This window comes from Caloenas nicobarica, chromosome 6 (genome assembly GCF_036013445.1).
Source record: "Caloenas nicobarica isolate bCalNic1 chromosome 6, bCalNic1.hap1, whole genome shotgun sequence".
Lineage (NCBI taxonomy): Eukaryota > Metazoa > Chordata > Aves > Columbiformes > Columbidae > Caloenas > Caloenas nicobarica.
In genome coordinates this window covers 25,023,249-25,047,472 of record NC_088250.1, presented here as the reverse complement: position 1 = coordinate 25,047,472, position 24,224 = coordinate 25,023,249, and the positions used below count along the sequence as shown (strand labels likewise).

General features: G+C 64.0%; 2 protein-coding genes across 8 annotated transcripts; one reads left to right on the top strand and one right to left on the bottom strand.

Annotated features, from left to right (window-relative positions):
• Positions 1–1,124: 1,124 nt before the first annotated feature.
• On the top strand, positions 1,125–6,612 carry TMEM198 (transmembrane protein 198). Of its 2 annotated transcripts, none has more exons than XM_065637408.1 (5): positions 1,125–1,175; positions 3,258–3,511; positions 3,603–4,178; positions 4,406–4,596; positions 5,055–6,612. In XM_065637408.1, exons 2-5 carry the CDS (start codon positions 3,322–3,324, stop codon positions 5,199–5,201), a joined length of 1,104 nt encoding a protein of 367 aa, XP_065493480.1. In that variant the 5' UTR covers positions 1,125–1,175; positions 3,258–3,321; the 3' UTR covers positions 5,202–6,612. The 2 variants fall into 2 exon arrangements, with proteins under 2 accessions (XP_065493480.1, XP_065493479.1); XM_065637407.1 differs by having other exon boundaries at positions 1,127–1,175; positions 3,261–3,511.
• On the bottom strand, positions 6,317–23,246 carry OBSL1 (obscurin like cytoskeletal adaptor 1). 6 transcript variants are annotated; one of them, XM_065637402.1, is made up of 27 exons: positions 23,163–23,246; positions 20,832–21,934; positions 19,813–20,082; positions 19,368–19,628; positions 18,705–19,010; positions 18,301–18,582; positions 17,929–18,204; positions 17,520–17,792; positions 14,729–15,004; positions 14,067–14,342; positions 13,712–13,984; positions 13,096–13,371; positions 12,597–12,872; positions 12,232–12,507; positions 11,682–11,963; positions 10,619–10,894; positions 10,208–10,483; positions 9,855–10,121; positions 9,428–9,697; positions 9,079–9,345; positions 8,521–8,787; positions 8,217–8,329; positions 7,901–8,054; positions 7,638–7,799; positions 7,341–7,445; positions 6,974–7,240; positions 6,317–6,730 (listed from the first exon to the last, which is right to left on the bottom strand). In XM_065637402.1, exons 2-27 carry the CDS (start codon positions 21,928–21,930, stop codon positions 6,723–6,725), a joined length of 7,134 nt encoding a protein of 2,377 aa, XP_065493474.1. In that variant the 5' UTR covers positions 21,931–21,934; positions 23,163–23,246; the 3' UTR covers positions 6,317–6,722. The 6 variants fall into 6 exon arrangements, with proteins under 6 accessions (XP_065493474.1, XP_065493473.1, XP_065493476.1 ...); XM_065637401.1 differs by having other exon boundaries at positions 20,832–22,014; positions 23,163–23,237; XM_065637404.1 differs by having other exon boundaries at positions 14,729–15,001; positions 20,832–22,014; positions 23,163–23,237.
• Positions 23,247–24,224: the final 978 nt, after the last annotated feature.

Genomic DNA, 24,224 nt, shown 5'->3' with positions numbered 1-24,224 from the left:
GATCTGAGTTTGTATTTACATAGAGGTGCAGATAGAGAAAGTACTGAAGTTTTCAGAAACAAGACTCTGAGCTCAGGAAAACTGCAGAGATGAAGCTGTGGGCAGAGCAAATACCTCCGCAAGGCTTTGCCAGGGTGCTGGCTGAGCCCAGGGCCCCCGTGCGTGGCCCCAGCAGATCCCGTGGGGGAAGCAGCCACCGGGCACAGTGCCATTCCTCCGACAGCCCCTTCACAGCCCCCTGCCAGCTGCAGCTCCAGCCTTTGTCTCCCCAGCATTGGCGTGGGGCTGGGAAGGGGCTGCCAGGGGAATGGCCGCTGCTGCCAAGAGACTTCTCCCTGCCAGGATTTCCCGGGGGCTCTGTGCACTGCGGCTGGGAGGTGCCAGCTCCCAGGAGCTCTGCAGAGCGCCATGTCTTCCCACGACCCGCCACACTTGCATCTCCTGCTTGCTTGCAGGGAGATGGGTGGACAGACACAATAGATGCCCTATACGTGCTCTGTAGGTGCCTTATATGTGTGCACCTGCCCCCTCTGAACAGAGGCACCGCAGTCTCCGTGGCCCTGGCACAAGCCTCTTGAAAAGTCCACGGCCCTCTGCATGCTGTCAGGCACGGAGCGGCAGCACAACCCACTGCACACCCCACACACGGCCCCCCTGCGGTTTGCACTCCCACACCCCTGCACGCCTCCCTGCACCCCACACCACTCCGTCCCCTTTGCACCGTGCCTAGGGGCCTGCAGCCCTTGCAGCTGCTACACGCCGAGCGCACCCCGCGCACGGCCCGGCTCGGTGCACGCTGTGCCGCGCTGCACACGCGGCCCTGTCTGACTCCCCGGTGCACGGCCCGGTGCACGCCACGCCGCCCTGCTGCACACCTGGGTGCACAAACCGGTGCACGCTGCGGTGCACGGCCCGTTGCTCCGCCCAGTGCACGAAGCGGGGCACGCCCCACCGCCTGGTGCAAGCCCCGCCCCGAGAAACCACGCCCCCGTCGGGGAGACCCCGCCCCCATCCGGCCCCGCCCCCCGGCCGGCGCGGTGACGCGGCGCGGTGACGTCAGGCGGAGCTGTCCGCTCAGCACCGCGCGGCGGGCCGCGCCGCCAGCATGCGCGGGGGCCGGGGCCGGGAGCGCCGCGCGCCGCGGGGCCGCCGCCGCTGCGGGGCCGGGAGCGCAGGTGGGAGCGGGCGGGGCGGGGCTGCAGGGGGCGGGGGCAGCACGGGGGGGTCCGGCAGGCTGGGGGGCGCGCCGGGCCCCTCGGGGGAAGGGCTCGGGCACCGGGGTCCCGGCCCCTTGCCTCGAGGAGCAGAGCGCCGTGCCCGGGATGGGCGTGCGGGGCCCGGCGGGGCGCCCCCGGGACCCCCGCCCCGAACAAAGAGAGGGGCGGAGCGGCCCCGCGCCCCGGCGGCCCTTGCGGCCGTCGCTTAGCAACGCCCCGCCCGCCCCGCCGGCCCGGAGCCCGGCAGCCCGGCGGGGGGCAACGGGGCCGGTCGGGAGGCGGTGGCGGCGGCGCGGGGGGGAGCGCCGCGGCGGGGCCGGGCCCCGAGCGCTGCAGCCGGGCCGCTGCAGGGGTGTGCCCGGAGAGCGCGGGGGGCCCGGGACAGGCCGCGGCGGGGAGCCCGGCGGTGCGGGGAGGGCGGCAGCAGGTGGGTAAGTCCCGGCGCCAATGAGCAGGCGCTGGGCTCCCCTAGCAACAGTGCCCGCGCCAATGGGCGCCGGCAGCTGCCTGCAACGCTGCCTGCAACGCTGCCTGCAGCCCTGCCGGAGACGGGTTTTCCCAGGCGACCCTTCCCCGCTGCCCTGGCATCGGCCTGCGCTGGGTCGAGGGGCAGAGAGCAGAACCTCGGTGCCTCTGCTCTGCCGGCCATGCCGAGCCGTGCTGAGCCCTTCATGCCATGCCCCTGCTAGCCAGCCGCCATGCCATGCCCCGTCTGCAGCCCCCCGGGCACGGCTGCCTGGCAGAGCCCCGCTCGCACCCCACACGGCGTTGCCCATCCCAGCCGTGGCAGCCAGGGCCGGTATGTCTCTCTCTCCCTGCGTGGTTAAAGTCCAATCCTGCTTAGTGTACCCCGGGGGCTCAGGCAGGGCAGGCAGGGGCCCAGCGCTCAGCTGCCCGCTCCTTGCCCGCCTGCTTCTCCGGGATTAAGCGCTGTGCTCAGCTTCCCCAGGGGGATTTGCCCTTGCTGGTGTTTCCTTCCCCATGCAGAGCGAGGGAAGGAGGTTGGTGGTGGAGAAGAGGTGCCAGTGGAGCCTGGCGCGGGCAGCAGCAAGGTGCTGGGCAATAGAGAGCTGTGACCACAGCCCCTGCCCTCTTCCCTGCCCCTTCCCAGTGCTCTGGTTTTGTGAGCCATCCTGAGCCGGCTGGTTTAATGTGGCACTTGGAAGGACTGGCGCTGGCGCGGGGACAACCAGTGACAATAAACCCATCCCAAACCAACTGGGTTTGGAAAGGTGCCAGGGGAGCAAAGCAATGCTGGAAGCGGCTCCAGGTGGGAGTGGGCAGACAGCTGCTGTAATTAGGTTTAAGCTGGAGCTGGATCAGTCTTTGTGGGGGATTATGACCCCTCTGTCTGCATAGGCACTGTGGGGGGCCCGGTGACTGCCTGCTCAGCATCCCAGTGTGGCCACAGTATTACGGGTGAGCCCTTGGGTAAACGACAATGTCAGCCAGTGCTGGTCCCTCTCCAGCCCTGTGGGTCAGTGCGAGAGGGCTGCATCCAGCACGGGGGCCCGCTTTGTTTTTACAAGGACGCTAGAAGCTGGAGCGGGGATGAAAAGTAGCCAGAAATATGATTAGAGGATTGGAGAAAATGCCTTGGAGTACAAGCTTTAAGAGCTCAATCTGTTTAGCCTATAAAAATAGAAGACTGAGGGGAGACTTAATTATCGAGCATAATTACTTCACAGGCAGAAAATACCAGGTAGTGGAAGTCTCCCTTTAATGGAGCGGGGAAAGGGTGCTGGAGGGCCAGGGGCAGGAAATTGAAGCTGCAGAGAAATTATAAAGCCCTGTGTTCCAGCAACGAAGGTTGCAGGGGGTGCAGCTGGGCTCCCTGGGGACAGTGTATCCCTGCAGCCACCCTCTGGGTGATGGTCCGTGCCTCCACAGCCCCTGCAGATGAGGCTGTTCGCTCATCCCCTTCCTTCCCACCCACGTGCCAAGGGGCCAGAGTGGGTTTTTCAGTGGCTGGGTGCTGAGTGGTGGGCATTGCCACCAGGCACATACTGGCGGTGCCTCCATCCCCCTTCTCTCTCTCAGCAGCTGGGACGGGTGCTGGGATGCAGCTTTGCTGGCGAGCCATGGAGCAGGAGTGGAGATTTTGATGCCTCTTGCGGGAGTCCCTAGAGCCATGACTGCAACTGTGCAGACGCTGCGGTTCAAGCTGCTGCCGCACGAGCCGGGCCAGGACTGGGGGCACAGCTGCGAGCAGGAAATAGAGCGTCGTTACCAGGTGGTGCCCTCAGTGGTGTGCGCCATGTGCTGCCTCTTCGGCATCATCTACTGCTTCTTTGGTGAGCGAGGCCAGCCCAGCAGCTGGTGGGGCAAGGGGGAGACAGGGTGGTGCTGGCCATCCACCTCCTGACTGCAGTGTTCTCTCCACAGGTTACCGTTGCTTCAAGGCTGTTATGTTCCTGACAGGGTTGATGTTCGGCTCCATCATCATCTTCATGCTGTGCTACAAGGAGCGGGTGCTGGACACGCAGCTGAGTGTGGAGGCCTCGGTGGGCATCGGGCTGGGCATCGGGGTCCTGTGCGGACTGGTCACCATGCTGGTGCGCAGCGTTGGCCTCTTCATGGTGGGGCTGCTCCTGGGGCTGCTGCTGGCAGTGGCCACGCTGGTGGTGATGGAGCAGTTCTACCACCCGCCAACGGTGTGGATCCCCATTGCGCTGCTCCTGGGTGTGGGGATGCTCTTCGCCGTCCTCACTTTGCAATGGCAGCGCTTCTTCACCACTCTTTCCACCGCCGTCTTTGGCAGCGCCATCATGACCGTCACCGTTGACTACTTCATCGAGCTCTTCCTCCTGGTGCAGTACATCTACGAGCGCATCAAAGTGGCTCCTGCTCGCCCCGTGTGCTGGTACAGCTGGGTCATCCTGGGCATCTGGCCGCTCCTCACCACACTGGGTGTCCTGGTCCAGTGGAAGGTCACAGCTGAGGGCTACTCCCACACCGAAGGTGCGTGGGTGCTGGAGGAGATGGATGTGGCATGGAGTGGGTGCAGGAGCAGGAGGGTCTGGGTGAGGTTCTCAGGACCTCGTTTGTATGCACAGATAAGGGGTTTGGGACCCTGCTGGGACATGGAATGGCAAGAGGAGGCCTGAGTGTGCAAAGCCAGAGCTGGTTTGGGTGTGTGGAGGATTTTGGGGTGTTCCCTGGTGCTCACATGCCCCTCTGCTCTGCAGTGATCATCAGCCGGCAGCAGCGCCGTGTGCAGCTGATGCGCATCAAGCAGCGGGAGGATCGAAAAGAGAAAAAGAAGAAGCGGAGACCCCACCACCCGCCACCCCACCAGCACAAAGCTCACCCACCCGAGCCCGCCTACCGCCGCAAGCCCAATCCCGTGCGCCGTTTCGATGGGGACGTGCTCTCCCCCGTGAGTCCTGTGCCCAGGGTAGAGATCTTCCCCGGCCTTTGTGGCTCTTCCTTCATGCGGGTGGGCTGGGGTGTGGAGAGGGGAGAGATGCCCAGGTGCCAGCCAGCATCCAAGCTCCCTGAGGGACAGTGCTGGGACATCTTGGGGGCCAGGCAGCTCAGGAGGTGCTAAGTTGGGACATGCCCACCGTGGAGCACTTCAGCAAACATAAACTGCTGGCCAAAAGTGCAGCGGCTGCAGTAAAAACAGGCAGTGGGCAAGGTGTGAAGCATGCACCCAGGGCAGGGATGGGGCTGTGCCCCCTGCTGCAGCCAGCCCCTGGTGGGCCTGACTGCTGGAGCGGGTGAGATTGCACAGGGCAGTTTCTGAGGGGCTGCTGCAGAGCTTAAGGTGAGATGGGATGGAATGGGCCAGGGGCAGAGCCCCCCCTCACTTTCTGTTCTCCCTCTCTCAAGCAGAGCTACATCCAGAGTTTCCGAGAGCGGCAGACGGGGCCGTCCCTGAACAGCCTCATCGCCAGCACTCACGCCGTGGTGGACCTGGACTATGACTGCAGCTCCACCGTGCCCCTCACCACGGGCTCCGGCCCTGCCGTGCGGGTATAAGCCAACCCAGTGACCTCGAGTGACACCAGCACCCCAGCCTGCTCCGACAGACCCCCTGGGACAGATGGGGCTGTGCCCTTGGCGCCGGGGCAGCCACGTGCGCCTTGGGGCTGCGGATAGAGACCCTTCCTGGGGACGTGTGGGACTTGGCTGGGTGAGCCCTGGCTGCCCGTGGGGCCTGGAGGTGCTGTGGGAGCCCTCCGGCAGGATTCAGCCCAAGGACTGGAGACACCAGCACCCATGGACGCATGGTGCAAGCGGCTCTGCTGGGGCAGGGGGTCCCTGTGCCCCCACTGCTGTGTTTCCCCATGGCCTGGGCACACTCATCCTGCATCCCAACATCTCCCTCCCCAAGTTTGAGCCCCCCTTCCCCAAGCTCCTTGTGCCTGTCCCCACCCCATCGCACCCCCCCCAGCAACTCCCCAAGTGCCTGTGCCCCACATCCCTTCCTCAAAGTGCAGATCCACCAGCCTTTGCTCCTCCAGGGACTCCCCCGAGCATGTGTGCACTGTCCCACTCTGGCCCTGAGAGCAGCTCCCAGGCAGTGCTTCCCAAAACCTGCCTCCTCAGAAGGTCTCCCTGCCCTAGACACCCACCCTGCCCCACAGAACTGCTTCTCTCCCCACTTTTTCCTGAGCTGGACCAAGGTGGTCCTGGGGCAGAGGCTGCCAGGGCCAGGCAGTTCCCGTGAGGCAGCTGTCCTGGGGTGATGCTTCGTGCATCCCCCAAAGTGTTTTGATGGGAGACAGGACACTGGATCCAGCCTTTGGGCAGAGGCTGGGCTGCCTCAGGGATGCAGGGGCCCCCGTGGCATCAGAGGCCGTCGCTGTTTTGCTGGCGACTGGATTTTATAGTGGCCAGGGGGAACCCTGGGGCTGGGCCAAGCCTCAGGGCAGGGCAGGAGCCCCAGAGCGGTGCTACGGGCAGAGGCTCCTGCCTTGTATATAATTCTCTTGCTGTGATTTGTATTAATTTATTACAGAGTGAACCAGGACTTCCCCTTGGCCAGGCGGGCAGGGGGGTGGTGAGACTGGACCAGGGTGCTCCCCTGCTTTGGGAGCCCCTACTCAGCCCAGCCAGCCCCGCTGCCCCAGGAATTGCACGTTTCTGCCAGGTGCCCCAATCTCTGCAGCGCCACGCTGCTGTCCCCCTTTTCAGTCTCTTTTGTAAATGTGCCAAACGCTGCCGAGGCCACGGCCACACAGTAAAGAGCCTTTCGGAGCCCGGTGTGTGGGACCAGGGGCTGTGCAGGGGAAAGGGGGGATGTCAAGGGCTGGGCTCCACGGGGATGCTGGGCAGGATGCAGAGTGGTGCCACCACCCTTTCTCCTAACGGGACCCTGGCTCACTGGGGTGGAAGAAGCCATGTCAGGAAAAAAAAATGCTGTTTAATGCAGAGCCCTGAGGCCAGAGCAGGCTGGGAATGGTGTCCATGTGTCCGTACATCCGAGGGAAAGCATGACCCCATCTCCCAGCAGCGGCGTTCATCTGTGTGCAGCCCCTGAGCACCGCATCCTGGCTCCTACCTCCCTGCAGGGACAAGAGGAATAAGGGAGAGCTCAGTATCCCTGGAGCTGGTGGGACACTGAAAAAGGGGAGTCCCAACAAAGTGGGGCACAGACCCCTGGTCCCATGTCCAGCCTACTCCCCTGACCCCAGCGCGCAGACCCTTGCAAGCGGAGGGATGTGGGAACAGGGCCCCCAGTGTCCCTCTGCTGCGAGGGATGATGGCACCCCCAGCCCCCAGTGGTAGCCCCCCAGGTGCCTCCTCACCCTCCACCAGGAGCCGGGCAGTGGAACGGTCATCAAAGGCGTCGCAGGTGTATGAGTCCTCATCCTCGGGGCCCACACGGTGGATGATGAGCGTGCGGTAGCAGTCCAGGTTGCAGATCTCATACTTGTCACCGGCAAAGATTTCGGTGTCCCCGCGAAGCCAGCGCACCCGGCCCCGGGCGTGGGACACTGTGCACTCCAGCGTCGCCTTGTGCCGCGCCAGCACAGTCTTGTCTCGCAGTGGCTTCACGATCCTGATGGGCAGCGCTGGCGGGTGGGAGAGAATTGTTGGCGTCGCTGGGGGAGCGGTGTCCCATGGGGATCCCACATGTCAGCCCTGGCACGTCCCAGCTCGCAGCACCGGTACCTTCCACCTGCAGGCTGGCCTCTGAGCCAGCCGTCCTGGCAGTGAAGCGGATGAGTCCCGCGTCCTCGGGGCGCACACCGCAGAGTAGCAGGAAATGCCGGGTCCCTGGTGGGGAGAGCCTGGCTCAAGGGGATGTTGATGGGCACCCACAGCAGGTTTGGGGCAGGGATCCCCCCACTTTGTCCACACAAACTCCTATTGCTTGAATTCACCCCTTCCCAGTCCCAAATTGGGTGCAGAGATGCCTGCCCGACATGGGAGGGGGCGCAATGCCCGGCAGCAGCCTTGCACCCCCACCTTCTTGCCGTATCTTCACTGTGCTGGAGACCTTGATTTTCTCCCCATCCCGGAACCACTCGCCCTTCACATCCTCATGTGACACCTCGCAGGTGAAGACAGCGTTGTCACCCTCCCGCACGCAGGCATCCTGCAAGTCCTTCATGATGCAGACCTGGTGCTCTGCGGGCAAGAGGCAGGGTGCCAGGGCAGCCAAGGACAAGGGAGAGCAGGTGGCACAAGGTTTAGGGATGCGCCTGCCTCCAGGAGGGGAGTGGCTGTACCCTGGACGTGCAGCATGGCAGAGGCCTGGCAGTCGCCTGCATCGCAGGTGTAGGTGCCAGCGTCAGCCGGCTCGCAGCGGCTCAGCTGCAGGACGCGGCGCCGACCCACTGAGTAGATGCGGCAGCGGGGCTCTGGCCGCAGTTCCTGCCCGTCCTGCCCGGGGAGTGCATGTTCAGGGGTGCAAGGCAGCACCTGGCTGCTTCACAGCCCCCCTCCCCTGCCTGCAGCCCTGGCAGGGAGGGCAGTGGCCAGGGGGTGAAGCAGGGAGGAGGACACAGCTGGGTGCTGCTGGAAGGGATCTAGGCAAACCCTCACCTTGAACCACTTCACCTCCACGCTGGGGCGAGACAGCTCGCACTCGAAGCTGGCGACACCCATCTCCGTGACTCCCATGTCCTGTGGGACCCTCACCATAGTGACTGGAGGCTCTGAGGAGAGAGGATACAAGGAAGCAAGGTTTGATAGGGGAGAGACATGACCTTGAGGATGTGGAGAGAGGGAGCTGTGCCCAGGGCGAGGGTGGCACTTGGCGGGACACCACCATGAGCAAGGACTCATCAACGGTGTCCCAGCCGGGTCTGGACTCAGACCCTGGCCACACACTCCCCAGTGACCGTACCCCGCACAAGCAGGCGGGCGCTGCAGCGTAGGGTGTCAGCTGTGAAGGTGATGGTGCCCGAGTCCTGCAGTGCCAGCCCCTCCAGCGTCAGGCTGTGTCCACAGCCCGTGGCGCTGATCCGGCACGTGCCACTGGGCTTCACCCGGATGCCATCCCGCGTCCAGACCCCAGGCACGCCGGGGTGAGACAGCTCCAGGTGGAAGGTGGCTGTTTCCTTCTCAAAGGTCTCCACATCTGCCAGCGGCATCCGGATCGACACCTTCTGAGCTGCAAGGGACTTGTGTCCATGAGCGAGTGCCTGCTCCACCCCAGTGACCCTGGCTCCTCAGTCTGTTCTTGCTGGACAGATCCCCTAAATCCAGCCCTTTTTACCAGGTGCCCACTCCTGCCCATCCCTGACCCCTATGCTCACCTCTCTGCTTGACCACCCCCTCCAGCCAAGTACCAGCTCTGCCCACTCTTCCTCCTTCAGACTGCAGCATCCTTGCAGCAGGCTGGTGCTCTCCCCATCCCAGTTTCCATCCCTGTCCCCATTCCTGTCCCCACTGTGGTACTCACGCTCGACACAGAGCCTGGCCTGCGTGCGGTCGTGCAGGCTCTCACAGCGGTAGGTGCCACGGTCGGCAGGGCCGAGGCAGCGAATAGTGAGGGTGCGGCGGTGTCCCGACTCCTGCATCTGGTACTTGCTGCTTGGCTGGAGAAGGACACCCTGCTTCAGCCACTGCACCTCGGCAGCCTCGTGGCTCACCTCCACCTCCAGGCATGCGTTCCCCTTCTCCTCTGCCACCACGTCTCGCAGCTTCTGTATGAACAGCACCTGTGCCTCTGCACAGCCCATGCACCAGATCAGCATCCAGCCCCAGAGTTGTGCCCTGGGCTGTGCCCCAGCCAGCTCCGTTCCCCTCACCTTGCACGCTCAGCCGGGCCGTGCTCACCAGCCCCTCAGCGTTGGCCGTCACAGTGCCCGCATCAGCCGGCTGGCACTGCCGGAGGGTGAGGCTGTGGCACAGCCTGCTCCTCGTCACCAGCAGCCGGTCGCCGGGAACCACAGGCTGGCCATTCAGCTGCCAGGTCACAGCCACGTCCTCAGGCGACACCAGGCACTTGAAGGTGGCATCCTCCCCCTCCAGCACTGTCAGGCTCTTCAGCTCTGTGATGATCTCCACCACCCTGGGGACTACAGCTGGGGTATCAGGGCACGGCACCAGGGATTCCCTATCCTGTAGGGACGCTGAGCATCCCTGCCCCTCCCACCATCACCATGACCAGCTTTCCCACTGCGCCCATGGTACAGGGGTCCCTGGGGTGATAGCCAAACCCAGGCCACAGCTCACCCTGCACTGTCAGCGTTGCCAGCGTCCGGTCATCATTGGACTCGCAGCAGTACTCGCCGGCATCCTCAGGCTCCACGTGGCTCAGCACCAATGAGCGCTCTCGCCCCTCTGCCATCATCTGCCAGCGCGGGCCGGGCACCAGCGCCTGCCCGTCCTTCCGCCACAGCACGTCGCCCCGCGCCTTGCAGAGCTCACACCACAGCACCACCCGCTCACCCTGCCGCGCACGCACGTCCGACAGCCCGCGCAGGAACTTCACCTGCAGCTCTGCACGGCCAAACCCCCCATGTCAGCACCAGCCGCTGCTGTGGCGGGGGCTCCCTGGGCACCCCCACCACCCCCCTGCCACCCACCTCGGACGCTCACGTCGAACTGCATCTTGTCATTGGGGGAGAGGCAGGTGTAGATGCCGGCGTCCTCCTTGGCTACGTTGTGGAGGACAAGGCTGTGCACGCGGCCGTCCCGCCGCAGCTCGCAGCGCTCACCGGCGACCATCGCCTGCTGTGGGCCCAGCCAGGTGACATCAGCTCGCTCCATGGACACAATGGCAGAGAGCACGGTGCTGCCACCCTCCAGCACCAACAGCTTCTCCAGCTCCTCCCGCTTGTTCACAAACAGCACAGGTGCCTCTGTGCCAGGGGAATGCCGGGCTCAGATGTGCCCCTGCCGGCAGCACTGGCATGGGATGGGGCATGAAACATCCCAGTGCTGGGCAGGGGACCACTCCTGTCCCCAGGACAGGTGAGGGACACCTCCAGGCTCACCTTTCACGTGCAGTGTGAAATGCACCTCATCGTCACCAGCATCGCAGAGGAAGATGCCACTGTCGCCCAGCTCCGCTTGCTTGATGGTGAGGCTGCGTGCGGGGCCCTCGCTGCACACCAGCAGCCGCCCACCCGAACACAGCATCTGTCCATCTTTCTGCCACTGTGCCGCTGCTGTCTCTGGGGACAGCCGGGCCACCAGCGTCACGCTGTCCCCCTCCAGCACCTCCAGTGGGCTCTGTGCCTCTTCCTTGTTGACAATGCACACGGGCTGGGCTGGGGGTGCGAGGGACAAGGCAGGGTTCGGGGGTGTCCCTGCAGTGCGGGACAGCGCAGGGATGGGCAGCTGTGAGCAGAGGGGCAGCGATGCCCAGGGTGAGTCACCATGGGGCAGGGGGGCTGTGAGGCTGATGGCGGTCATGATGCATCCAGCTGCAGGATGCTGTGAGCAGCTGGGGGTTGCTGTGGGGCTGGCTGGAGGTCACGGTGGGACCTGCCAGGGCTCCTAGTGGGGCAGACACACAGGCTGGCGGGATCTGACAGCTCAAAGTCTCCTCGGAGAAGGGGTTCCAGGCAGCCACAGTGGCAGAGCCCATCGCTCCTGCATCCCTCCCTGCACAGGCAGCTCAGGTGCCAGGTTCAGACCACCAATTTTGGTGTCCCCCCATCCCAAGTGCCTTGCTGGGGATCTGGGACACCTGTCTGAACCAGGCTCTCTCCCACCCTGCCCAGCCCTACCCAGATGGTAAGGGTCCGGGCTGAGCTCAGCCCTTGGCAGCTGAAGCAGGAAGAACGGCGCCTGGGAGGCAGCCAAGGCTAAATTTAACCAGCCCCTGGCTGGGGGAGACAGGAGGGACGCGTCTCGCCACGACCCTGACGTGTCCCTTTCTGACCAACAGCTCCTGAGGGAATGGGGACAGGGCTCCCACCCTCCCCTGCCATGCTGCTGCCCTGGCCTCTGCCATCAGCAGGGTCACAGAGGTGTCCCCTCCCCTCACCCAGGACTGCAGCATGATCCCACTGTGCTGGGGGTCCCCAGGGCACTGTGCTCCTGCAGGCTCACCCGACACCTCCACGCTTGTCACCACACGGTCACTGGCAGCGTCGCAGATGTAGCACCCTGAGTCACCGGGCTGCACCCCATGGATGGTGAGCTGCCGCCGCACCCCGTGAGCCTCCATCTGCACCCGCTCACCCGCCTGCACCTCTTGGCCATCCCGGAGCCAGTGCACGGTGGCATCGGGCCGGGAGAGCTCACAAGCCAGCACCAGGTCCTCCCCAGCCACCAGGCAGCGATGCTCCATGGCACCTGTGCTGCCCACGATGGTCACCGGTGGCTCTGGGACTGGAGAGATGGGCTGTCACCATGGGAGCAGCAGCCTGTGCTGGGTGCTGCAACGGCCGCATCCTGTCTGCATCCCCCCTGGCTGCACCTGGGCAGTGCAGGGGTCTCCAAAGAGCCCTGATGTGGGTGGAGCTGGCTCCCTGTGTCCCCCCACCAGCCTCCCCACGCTCTCTGCCACCCAGCCCAGCCCCACACCAGCCTGGCAGCAGTCAGGGACACACCCTGGTCCTCGCCTCCCTGGCCACTCCACCCAGGATGTCCCGCTCACCTTCCACAGTGACAAAGAAGATGATGCTGTCGTCGCCAGTGTCGCAGAGATACTCCCCTGCGTCCCTGCCCGTGGCACCCAGGATGACGAGCGAGCGGCGTGCCCCGTCCTCCTCCAGCCGCACGTGTCCTGTATCCTGTAACTTCTCCCCATCCTTGTACCACTTCACCTCTCCATGAGCATGCGAGAGCTGCACCTCCAGCACCAGGTCCTCCATGGCCTGGCAGTGCCGTTGGATCGGCAGGACGTCCCTCTCCAGGATCCTGACCGGCGGATCTGCAGCACCCAACACCAACAGAGCTGAGGTCTCTGGGGTCTGTGCAGACAGCACCCCCTGCCAGGCTCTCCCCTAGGTTCTTGCTCACCCAGAACTTGGACAGTGAAGGTCACTGTGTCATCTGCAGCATCGCAGATGTATTTTCCGGAGTCGTCGGCTCTGGCCATGGGGATGAGCAGGCGGCGGTGGGCACCCTCCTCCTCCAGCACCAGGCTGCCCCCAGCCTCCAGCCTGACACCTGCCTTGGACCAGCACACGGGCGCATCCGCATGGGACAGCTCACAGTCCAGTGTCACCGTCTCCCCTGGTGACACCGTCACGATGGGAGGAGGCCTGAGAGGCTGCAGGATCCTCACTGGTGGCTCTGCGAGGATGACATGGCTGTGATGCGAAGCAATGTGGGGACAACATGGCCCCAGGGACACATCTACTGCCAGCCCCAGGCAAGCTTCTGCGCTGGGTGGCCCAGGGGATGGGCAACCACTAGCGTCATCACCATAGAGGAGCCAGTCCCCCTCACCCAGGCTGGGAAAGACCCCACAACTGGAGCCTCATCAGCATCTCCCTGCTCCCAGGTCCCTGCTGACCTGACACCTTGACATCGAAAGAGACGGCCTCATCCTTGCTTTCGCAGATGTACTCGCCCGCATCCTCTGCACTGCTCCTGGGGATGAGGAGGCAGCGCCAGGCACCCTCTGCCAGCAGCAGCAGGTTGTCAGTCTCATCCACCTCCAGCCCATCCTTGAACCAGCGTACAGGAGCACCTGGCACAGAGAGCTCGCACCGCAGCTCCACGCGCCCTGGCGCCTGCACCAGCAGCTCCAGCGAGCGCTGTGGAGGCTGCAGGATCAGCACTGGTGGCTCTGCCAGGAACACAAAGGAAGGATGTGAGACCTTCTCTCCACACCACACCTGGCTCTGCTGTCCCTACTTACTGTCACCTGCATCCCTGTCCCCATGGGGCTGCATGGATGCCACAGCCTCTCCCCCCAGTGCAAAGGGGCAGGAGCTGCTGGAGGGCATGAGCATTGGGTACATGGTGCCAGCCCAGCATATCTGGAGGGGGACACCCACCAGCCCCTGGGTGATGCAGCCACATCCCCGCCTCTGCGATACTGAGGGCAGGGCACGGGGCTGGGGACCCCATGGCACAGAGCCAGGGAAGAGCTGCCCTTCCTGGGACATCCCTGCTGTGTCACCAACCTGCCACCGAGACATGGAATGAGACAGATGCATCCCCAGCGTCGCAGATGAACTCCCCCGCGTCCTGCGGCCGGGCACAGGGCAGCACCAGCCGGCACCGTGGCCCCTCCTGCTCCAGCACCAGGCTCTCGCCCGCCTCCACCTCCTCCCCGTCCTTGTACCAGCGCACGGTGGCCACCGGGTGGGACAGCTGGCACCACAGCTCCACGCGCTGCCCGGCCACGTAGGTGTGAGGGGCCTCCTCGTTGGAGCTGATGATCCTCACCGGTGCCTCTGCCGGGGGACACACAGAAGGTACTCAGCCATGGTGGTGGGTGAGCCTTGCAGGAGGATGGGCACCCTCCGGGCAGCTCACCGCTCACGGTCACCCTGAAGCTGACGGCATCATCCCCGGCATCACAGGTGTACATCCCCGAGTCAGACAGGGTGGATGTGGTGATGTGGAGCCTCCGCGAGCATCCCTCTGAGCGGATGGCTAGGACCTCGGTTGGGACCACAGCCTTGCCATCCTTCAGCCAGCAGATGGGGGCATCTGGGGGGGACACCTGGCACTCCAGCAACACAGGTAGCCCTGCCAGCACCTCCTTGCGCTGCTCTGCCTCAGGCACTGGGGCAATGTGGACCTGTGGGGCTGAGCAGGTCAAAAGCCTGTGTCACTTCACCTCCATTCTACCTGCCCTGGGGCCAGCAGCCAGGAGCTTCTCAGCCCTGCGGTGTTGGCAGATGAAAGGTGAAGGAGCACCAGGACTGGGGTGCAAGGTGGCAAAATCCATGGGCAGGCAGCATGGCTGTGCCCTGGGGTGTGGAGGGACAGAACAGCACAGGGCTCTGGGAGGAGATGGAGCAGCTCACCTGCCCCTGCCCACATTCCCTTACAGCCCAGGGGCACGGGAAGGAGCCGCTCATGAGGAGGTGAGAGGCAGCTGAGATGCTGCAGCTGCCAGTGGGTCGGCAGTGTGAACAGGGAGTTTAGCAGAATGATAAAGGCAGAGGGCTGTAACTGTGCATCACACCAACCTGCCACAGTGATGGTGTAGAACACAGAGTCCCCACCAGCGTCACAGACAAACTCCCCCGCGTCCTGCGGCCGGGCACGGGGCAGCACCAGCCGGCACCGTGGCCCCTCCTGCTCCAGCACCAGGCTCTCGCCCGCCTCCACCTCCTCCCCGTCCTTGTACCAGCGCACGGCGGCCGCCGGGCGGGACAGCTGGCACCACAGCTCCACGCGCTGCCCGGCCACGTAGGTGTGAGGGGCCTCCTCGTTGGAGCTGATGATCCTCACCGGTGCTTCTGCTGGAGAGAGATGCGGGGTTCAGGTGAGACGTAAAGACCAGAGAAGGTAATGGTGGCCATTGCAGCCCTCTGTGGAGCAATGGCTCCACTGGCTTGTTGGTTTTTAGGCTGGAAGGCACCACCTCATCTGCATCCCACACAGCACAAGTGGTGGGGCTGCCCTGCCTGGGGCTCCCTCTGCTCCTCACCCATCACACCTGGCAGGAGCACCTGGCTTCCAGCCTGGCTGTAAGTCACTGTTGTGTCCTGACTTCCACAGTACCTGCCCCGCTCTGTCTTAGGACAGAGCTTAATAATGCAGAGGTGGTATACGGGCGGGCAAGTTCCTCATTAGCAAGCCTCAAGCACTTCTAATTGCTGTATGTGGTCCCAGCACCAGTCCCTGCGGTTGCCCTGCAGGGGGGGCCCCACCTCTCTACCTGTCTCCCCAGTTAGGGGGCTGCTGGGTGGACACCCCCCGGCTGATGCTTCTGTGTCATGCTCAGCCTTGGCATTTGCTCTCACTGCCGTTCAGGCATGTGGCTCGCTTGCGGCCAGCATCCCCATCCCTCCAGCTCAGCAGGACCTGGCACGCCATGCCAGATCACAGAGCTTGCTAAACACCATCCTTAGTGGGTTACATACGAAATGTGTGCCACTACTCACATCTCCCTGCTGATTTGAGTTGGATCTTTAAAGACAGAGGGGCTCCCAGTACAAGCATGAGGTGAGGAGCCCTCCTCTCTCCTGGGAAAAGGTCAGGATGTGGCCCTCACCTGCAGTAGCCAACACCATCTGCCCATCCAAGTGCGTTGCTATGGGCTGTAGCTGGCCCAGGCTGTACCGTGGTGCTCAGCCAGCTCGCGGCTCTGGGCAGGCACAGGGCACGGTGACACCAGCGCATGCTGGCAGCCGAGCAGCAACCTGCCCTTCCCACGGCCTGCAGCTGCCCCATGCTGGGTGTCCGGGCTGCGAACTTCCCAGGCAGCGTCTGGCCACGATGCCCAGGCTCAGCAGCGCATCGCAGCCCTGCAGTGCACGAGAGGGGCACGGCGCCGGCTTGCAGCATTCAACCTGCCCCATGCTGAGCCTGCATCCGCCTGGCTCCCTGATCAAACGCTCAGCAGCTGCCTGTCTCCCTGGACCTGCTAAAAGCAATCACATCGGTGAAGTGCAGCTGGAGATGTTGAGCGGCACCGAAGCAAGGAGTGGCAATGTGCCAGCCCTCGGTGGGCAGCACTGCTCTCACCCAAGCCCCACCGTTGTCTCCAAGGGCGCCCCGGCACTCAGCAGCTGCTGGAAAGCCCAGAGCCGTGTGAGGGTGGCCAGGCTTGAGGCAGGCGGGCTCCGTGCCACAGCAGCCCCTGGGCGATGGCTGGGATGCCTCGGGGAAACCCAAGTGTGCCACAGCAGCGCTGACGGCAGCAGCCGGCCCGGCACTCCTGCCACAGGGGTGCCAGCCTGAGCCTCCTGGCACCTGCACTGAGCCCTGCTGGTGACACCAACGCCCAAATCCTGATCGAACTGGGCCAGCCTCTCTAAGACTCTTCCACCTAAGTTGTGCAAAGCTGCTCAGCCAAAAGGCTGAGCTTCAGCAGATGGTGTTTCCCCTCCCACTCCAGGGAAGCCGGGCTCTCCAAGTCCTGCACTCCCGCAGGGTGGACGATGCCTCCTGCCTCTGCCCAGAGCACACGCTGCCTGTCCCTCCTGCTGGCCATCTTGCCTTTACCGCACTAAAACCCGCCTTTCTTCACCCTGCCCAGCAACTCTCATCACTCATCCCATCTCCACTCCTACTTTCTCTGCCATCAACTTCATCACTTTGCCACATATTGACACCGTGGGGCCGTTTTACCTCTGCAGTCACAGGGCCTTCTAACCGGGCTTTAGCTCTGCTCCCAGTCACCTTCCTGTGGTTGCGGCACTGTGGGTTTTGGGGCCAGCAAGGGGAAGTCTTTCACTCATTTTCAGCTTTCATTACCCTCTGCCAGCCAGCGATGCCAGCAGCCGCTCAAAAGCTGGGGCAGCCATGTGGGACACCAACCCTTGCTCACACCCAGCAAACAACACCCAATCGTCAGTGTCCAGGCAACGACTAATTTTCAGGTCAGCAATTAACACTGTCCATCAGAGTGATGTTTGACCGCAAGTCACCCCGCGCCAGGTGCTTACACCCACTATTTTTAGGAACTCAGAGGAGGGCTTGTTTACCGGCCATGGGAGAGGTCCGGCAAACACCCCAGTGTGGGAGTGATGGGTGCCAGCCCTTGGGCAACTGAGCGTTTTGGCCTGGCAGAGCGAGCTGTCCCCTTTGCCAGCAGTCTGGTGGTTTTGCACGCCAGAGTTGCCACAAAGACCCTGCCTGCCCAACCTTCTGGTCAGGACCCAGCATGAGCATCTCTGACAAGCATTCCCAACCCCAGGACAGCAAGAGACAGTGACACCCACAACGATACGTGCTGTGGCACGCTGCACCCCCAAAGAAAGCCCCCCGCTCTGAGATATGACTCCACCAGCCGGTCTGCATCGCACCCACCTGCCACAGTGATGGTGTAGAACACAGAGTCCCCACCAGCGTCGCAGACAAACTCCCCCGCGTCCTGCGGCCGGGCACAGGGCAGCACCAGCCGGCACCGTGGCCCCTCCTGCTCCAGCACCAGGCTCTCGCCCGCCTCCACCTCCTCCCCGTCCTTGTACCAGCGCACGGCGGCCGCCGGGCGGGACAGCTGGCACCACAGCTCCACGCGCTGCCCGGCCACGTAGGTGTGAGGGGCCTCCTCGTTGGAGCTGATGATCCTCACCGGTGCCTCTGCCGGGGATCACACAGGGCTCAGCATGGTCACCCAACAGACAGCAGCTTTCAGCCCCATCATGGGAGCAAGAAGAAGGGCAGGAGCACTGTCAGGAGGTGGGGTTCAGGCTCCCACATGCAGTCCCCAGCTCACCAGTGATGGTTACCATGAAGCTCATGGCATCATCCCCAGCATCACAGGTGTACGTGCCAGTGTCCGAGGGACCTGCTGAGCGGAGGAGCAGCCTCCTCACACAGCCCTCTGCCTGCACTGCAATAATGTCATCCAGAGGCACGGCCTCACCGTCCTTCCACCAGCAGACGGGGGTGTCCGGGGGGGACACTCGGCACTCCAGCAGCACAGGTAGCCCCGCTGGCACCTCCCGGAGCTGCTCAGCCTCAGGTACTGGGGCAATGCGGACCTGTGGGGCTGATAGATGTGGTGGAGAGATGAGAAGCGTCCTCCAGCATAAGAGCCCCTGCTGCTCTTCTTCTGGCAGGACCCCACTGCAAGCCCCCTGCTCACCTTGCACGTGCAGCGTGGCTGAGTCTCGCACAGCACCGGACACGAAGGTGACCTGTGTCCCACTGTCAGCCAGCTGAGCTCCCCGGATCAGCAGTGAGTGCTCTGTCCCGTGGCACTGCATGCTGCACCGGCCTCCCGCCTCCTCCAACTCCTCGCCCAGCCTGGCGCCGTTGATGAACCAGGCACCGTGCACCGTGACCGACAGCTCCAGGGAGAACCGCGCATCCTCACCGTCCCGCACCCACGCGTCCTGCAGCCCTCTCTCCAGGCGAGCTGCCGGGGCTGGCGCACAGCTGGACTCAGCCCCGGCAGCACCAGCGAGCAGCATGCCATGGCACAACATCCCGGCTGCCTGCAGTGGACAGCCAGGTCCTGGGGGAACGTCACCAGCTTGGGACCCTCACCCAGATGCACGGAGCCAGGGAACTCCACAGGGCTGCTCCTGCCATGCTCGTTGGTGGCGCAGACGCGGAAGCAGTAGTCGGCCTCGCGGGGCACGCTGTCGCCCAGCACCCGCACCCGGCTGGGCAGGTCAGTGGCAAGGCACTGCACCCACTCGCCCCCCGCCGCCTCCCGCCGCTCCAGCAGGTAGTGGCTGGGGGGGCGGTGGTGGGCGTCGGGCGCGGGGCACCACGTCAGCAGGGCCACGTTGCTCTCTGCCACGCTCATCTTGGCTGCCACCGGTGCGCTCGGGGGGTCATGCTTCACACCTGCGAGTCACAGCCCGTGTTACCTGCTTGAGGATGGCAGTGAGGCTCCCAGCAGGGTGGCAGAAGGGATGAGAGGGGCTACACAGCCTGTTTCTCTCAGGCTCCTCTCTCTGTTGGAGAGGATGGAGAAGATGGAGAGGATGGTCTTGCTCCCGTGTACCACGGTGCTGGTTACAGGGGTTTGTAAGTGCCACTGAAGCTGAGTCCCTGGACTCCTGCTCAAAGCCTCCTTCCCCAAGAAGCCACTGCAGCGTCACATCCACAGCATAGTGGGTGCCCACCCCATCTCTCCCCCATGTCACCTACTGTGAATGGGCAGGATGGAGGACATGGGGTGCTTCCAAGCCTGGGGCTTACACTTCACTCGGAGCTGGGAGGACGTCTGCGACTCCCCGACGGTGAAGGAAATGATGCCTGCATCCTGGCGGGTCACATGCACCAGCACCAGGAGGTGCATCCTGCCAAAGCTCTTCAGCACGATGCGGGGTGACTCCCGCAGCTGCAGCCCATCCTGGCTCCAGCAGATCCCCTCCAACGCCTCCCGTGTCTCCACGCAGAAAACCGCGTTCTCCCCCTCCATCACATCCAGCTTCCGCGGCAGCCGCTTCGTGATCACACCTACAAGAAGAGATGTGTGAGGGCTGGGGAGGGATGCTGGGGGGTGGGCTGGGCTCCCCAGGGTGGGACAGAGGAGGAGATCGAGGAGGGGCAGCAGCAGGCACCACAGCCTGTGAAGGCAGATGCAGGGAGTGGTGGGGAGCCTGGCAAGGAGGGGGATAGGAAGGCAAAGCCTGCCCCCCACCTCGGACGGAGACCTCAGCAATGCTGCGCCCCTTGTCCTTCATCTGGCAGAGGTAGATGCCATCATCATCGGTGCGGGCATCACGGATGGTCAGGCGCCGCAGCACACCTCGCTCCTCCATCACATATTTGTGGCTGGGCTGCAGCTCCCTGTCCTCCAGGTACCAGGCGGTGGGGATGGTCTCCAGCGGCACCTGGCACTCCAGCACGGCGTCCTCCCGCTCCGCCACCTCCACGTCTGCCAGCTGCACCTGGAACCGCAGCCGGTGCTCTGCCGCAGGGAGAGACAAGCACTGAGGGTGCGGGGGGCACGGCACCCCCGGCTGCCCTTCGCTCGGGGTGTTGCCAGCTCACAAACAGCGCTGAGCCCTTGGCCCTTCTCTGCCCCTCTCTTTGGCCTGTGTGGGACCTGCACTGCTCCCAGGAAGCACATCCTCCAAAGTGGGGGGAACCAGGGCACAGGCTGGGGAGACCCATCAATGCCCCCACATCTATCAGCAAGTTTGGGGGGACACAGGAGCATGCACACCAGCACGCCATGGCAGGCGGCTCAGCGGAGGGGAGAAGCAGGGTGCAGGCGGGGGATGTACCAGGTGCCGGGTCACCCCAGCGGCAGGCTGTCCCCAGCTGTCAGGGCGATGCTGGGGGACGGGTCTGCAGCCAGGGCAGACGCCTGGAGCCATGCCCTGCAGGGCTGCCTGCCAAAACTGCTTGGTGCTTCCAGGGGAATTTGTCACAGAGGCACTGTCCTCCGTCCCTGCTGTCGGCTGGATACCCACAGCCTTCCAGAGAGGCCACCTCTCTGCTCACAAGGAGAGAGTGGCACAGAACAGGACACAGCTCCACCAGAGAGCCCAGCATCTCCAGCTTCCAGAGGAGCCTGGGGTAACACCCAGCTGCACAGGGAAGGAGGGAGCCCAGGGATGCTGGGCTCACACACAGAGCCACCCCTGCCAGATGAAAAGCCCTGGACACGTGCAGGACCCAGCCGCCCCCAGCAGCACGAGGGCATGCTCCTACCTTTCACCTGGAGCTGCACCGCGCTGAGGGTCTGGCCGGCGGTGTTGGACGCGGTGCAGACGTACAGACCCTGGTCCTGGGGTTTGCAGTACAGCACCTTGAGGATGAAGTAGCCTTCTCGGTCCTCATAAACAAGGTGCCTGCGGCCGGGGGTGAGGGGCTCCCCATCTTTCTGCCAGATGATCTCCGGCTTGGGTTTGCCGGTGACATAGCAGCGAAACTTGGCATGCTTCCCTGCGCTCACAGCAAATGCCTTGGCCCCTGGCTCTCTGGCTGGCACCGCACCGTTGGGCACCCAGGTCTCTGGTCCCTCGCGCTGTCCAGCTGTGTGCCGCCGCCGCCTCCGCTGCTGCCGCTCCACCCCCAGCTGGGGCCCGTCAGCGGGGGAGCCATTGGGGAGCCCTTCCGGCGGTGCCCGCGGTTCAACCAGGAGCACGGCAGCAGCCAGGGCCTCCCGGGAGCCGCTGCGTGCCCGGCACACATACACCCCTGCATCTGGTGGCCGGGCACCAAACAGCCTGAGGAAGTGCCAGTCCTCTGGCTCCTGCCCCACTGCGAAGTGGCTGCTCTCAAAGAGGTCAGAGAGCTTGTGCCCATCCTTCTCCCACTCCAGCACCGGGCAGGGCTGCCCGGACACTTGGCAGGTGAACATCACATCCTCCCCCCGGCACACCCGAGTGGATGAGGGGGTGACGAGGAAGGCAGGTGCCTCATCACCCAAGCATTGATCCTCCTCCTGGAGCTCTCCCGCCTCCACTTTGAGCGTGGCAGCAGCATAGGTCTCTCCAACACTGTTCCTGGCCTTGCAGACATAGAGCCCACTGTCCTGGGAGGTAGCATGGGACACCAGCAGGCTGTACAGGTTCCCCTTGGCCTCCATGTGGAAACGGCCTGAGGGCTCGATCGGGGTCTTGTTTTTCTCCCAGAGGATGCTTGGCCGGGGGTCACCTGTGATCTGGCAGCTCAGGACCGCATTGGCACCGCTTTGCACCGTGAATGCACGTGGATAGGCCAGGAACCTGGGGGCTCCCCCGAACCGCTCTATCACCACCGCTTTGGGGTCAGGCAGGGGGCTGGCTGAAGCAGCAGCGGGGATCATCAGCCTGGGAGGATGCACAGACCGACCGGGGTGGGGGCTCAGGCTTCAGCAAAGGGAGCAGCATGGAGCACTGTCAGGAGAGATCTGCACCCAGAGCGAAGCCCCTAGCACCGAGCCCACACTGCAGGAGCATCACCCTCACTCTGAGCACCCCAGCCCCACTGGATATGCTCCTGTCTCAGCCCAAATCACCCATTTCCCAGCCCAGCGGTAATAGAAGAGGTGGCAAAGGGCAGCTCTTTGCATCCTGAGGGACCGGCGCACTCACAGCCCAGACTGCCTGCCCAGGGTCACAGAGGGAACCCCAGCTCCAGGGGAGGGGGATCCCTGCCTAGACAGAGAGTGCAGGCAGCTGCTCGCTGGGTGTGAGGGATGGAGGATGAGGGAGGGATGGGGGATGACAGAGGCAGGGCGGCCCCAACTCGCCCCTTCCCCACCCGCGGGGCATTCCTGCAGTATCGGGTGGTGGCAGAGCCGCATTCCTGCAGCATCTGGGCTGGCTCAGCAGGCAGGTGCTGATATGGGGCTGTCGCAGGCAGGAGCCACCCGGCCAGACCCAGGCACTGCCTCCTAGGCTCAGGGGGCAGAGGAATGGGGGACCCCCCTGTGCAGTCACCCCATGGGGTCGTGCCCTGGAGAAAAGCAGGGCTCCACTGGTAGCAGGTCGCCTTCCAGACTGTGGTGCCATAGGCAGGATCCAGCCTTTGGGTACTCAAAGTCGGGAATCGTTAGACTCAGAGGGGCAGAGGGCAGGCTAGGGAGATAGGTCCTGTTTTTGGAGGGCTCTACCTCCATCCCCAGAACCATGGGTAACCATGCCCACAGTCATGGGCTAGAGTGGGGCGGGGTGCTCCGTGCCCCCCAGGGCAAGTGCACCCCAGGATCTGCACACACAATGGCTGGGGCTGGTGCAGATGTGTTGGCCTCCCTCAGGCAGGGCAGGGGGCAGAGAAACCAAATACTCTCTGAATGAGCCAGAGGGGACGATGGGAGAGGACCAGTCCCTGAGGAGTGGCAGGGACCCAGGCCAGCTTCTCTTCCCAGACCCCAGAACGGTGCATCCATTCAGAGCCACCTCACCAGCCACACTCCTCATACCCCACAGCAGCTCCCGCAGACCCACACAACCCTGATGGCTCGGCCCCACTGCTGCCCCCCTCAGCCATCCCCTTCCCTCGTTGCCCTGCCCCATATGGCCCCAAAACCCAGTCCTGTGCCCCATGCACACACACCTCACTTCGCTGCCTCTCTCCAGTGTCTCCCAGTACCGGCACCAGCTCCTGCTGCTTCCCCAGCTCTGTTCCTGGGTGTCAGTGCGCAGGGACCAAACGTTACAAATGCCTGCAGCTGCTGTCCCCAAAAATACCCTCTGATGACATGCTGGGTTGATAAGACTGAGCCTGCTCCATTCAGCGCCCCGCCAGCACAGGGCTGGCCTATGTATAGCAGCCCGGTGGGACAGACCCCCAGCTCAGAACAGGCGGGCAGCGCTTCACCTCTGAGTCCCACTGTCTCTCCGAGTGAGTCCTGGTGTGCTGCAAACCCGGCTGTGCCTCCATGCCATGTCAGCCAGCAGCAGGAGGCAACACGCTGTGTGGGGTGCATGGCTTGGGATGCAAGGTGTGGGGTGCACAGTCTGGCATGCACGGTGTAGGGTGCACGGCATGGGACACCAGGCTGCAGTGGGACGAGACGCTATGCAGGACGTGCTGCACGGGGTGGGATGTGCCGCACTGGGTGCTGCACAGGATGGAACGTGCCACTCAGGCCACACTGTGTGGGATGCTGGGATGCAGGAGGGGCAGTGGGGGTGCAGAGGCTGCCCACCACCCTCTGGGCAGGCAGGGCTGCTGGATGGGGGACGCCTGGCACTGTCCCCACAGGCAGTGGCTGGAGGAAGGGCAGGATGTGCTGCGTCTCCTCACAGCATGTGTCCCTCCTGCAAGTCCTGCCCCAGAAGCCAGCCAGCAGCCAGCCAGTCCAAAGGGCACCACGGGATCCTTCTCCTGGAGGTGCTCTGGGGTCTCCAGCTGTCCTGGCTCTTCCTCACCTCTTTCTCCTCCTCCTTACCCTGACGCTGGCTCAGCCTTCCCCAGCCCCAGGCAGCACTGGGACCTCTTGCCATCCCTATTTCATGACCCCAGGACCTCGCCAGGCTCCTGGCTGCCCTGCAGATGCCACATCTCCCCCACCCCAGCCTGCCCTCCCCAGGCCCCCCTTCTCATGGCCTGATTCCCCTGTGAACTTGGGGCATCCCAGCCATGCCTGGCATGAGAGTGTTTCCCCCACCCTGG

Excerpts from the sequence above, each read along its gene's own strand:
- OBSL1 (XM_065637402.1), bottom strand. The coding sequence starts at position 21,930 with ATGATCCCCGCTGCTGCTTCAGCCAGCCCCCTGCCTGACCCCAAAGCG. Across the intron at positions 12,873-13,095 it reads TTTCGATGTCAAGGTGTCAG|AGCCACCAGTGAGGATCCTG; the intron begins GTCAGCAGGGAC and ends TCATCCTCGCAG. Across the intron at positions 9,346-9,427 it reads GGCCCGGCTGAGCGTGCAAG|AGGCACAGGTGCTGTTCATA; the intron begins GTGAGGGGAACG and ends TGGGCTGTGCAG.
- TMEM198 (XM_065637408.1), top strand. The coding sequence starts at position 3,322 with ATGCCTCTTGCGGGAGTCCCTAGAGCCATGACTGCAACTGTGCAGACG. Across the intron at positions 4,179-4,405 it reads GGGCTACTCCCACACCGAAG|TGATCATCAGCCGGCAGCAG; the intron begins GTGCGTGGGTGC and ends TCTGCTCTGCAG. Across the intron at positions 4,597-5,054 it reads ATGGGGACGTGCTCTCCCCC|AGCTACATCCAGAGTTTCCG; the intron begins GTGAGTCCTGTG and ends TCTCTCAAGCAG.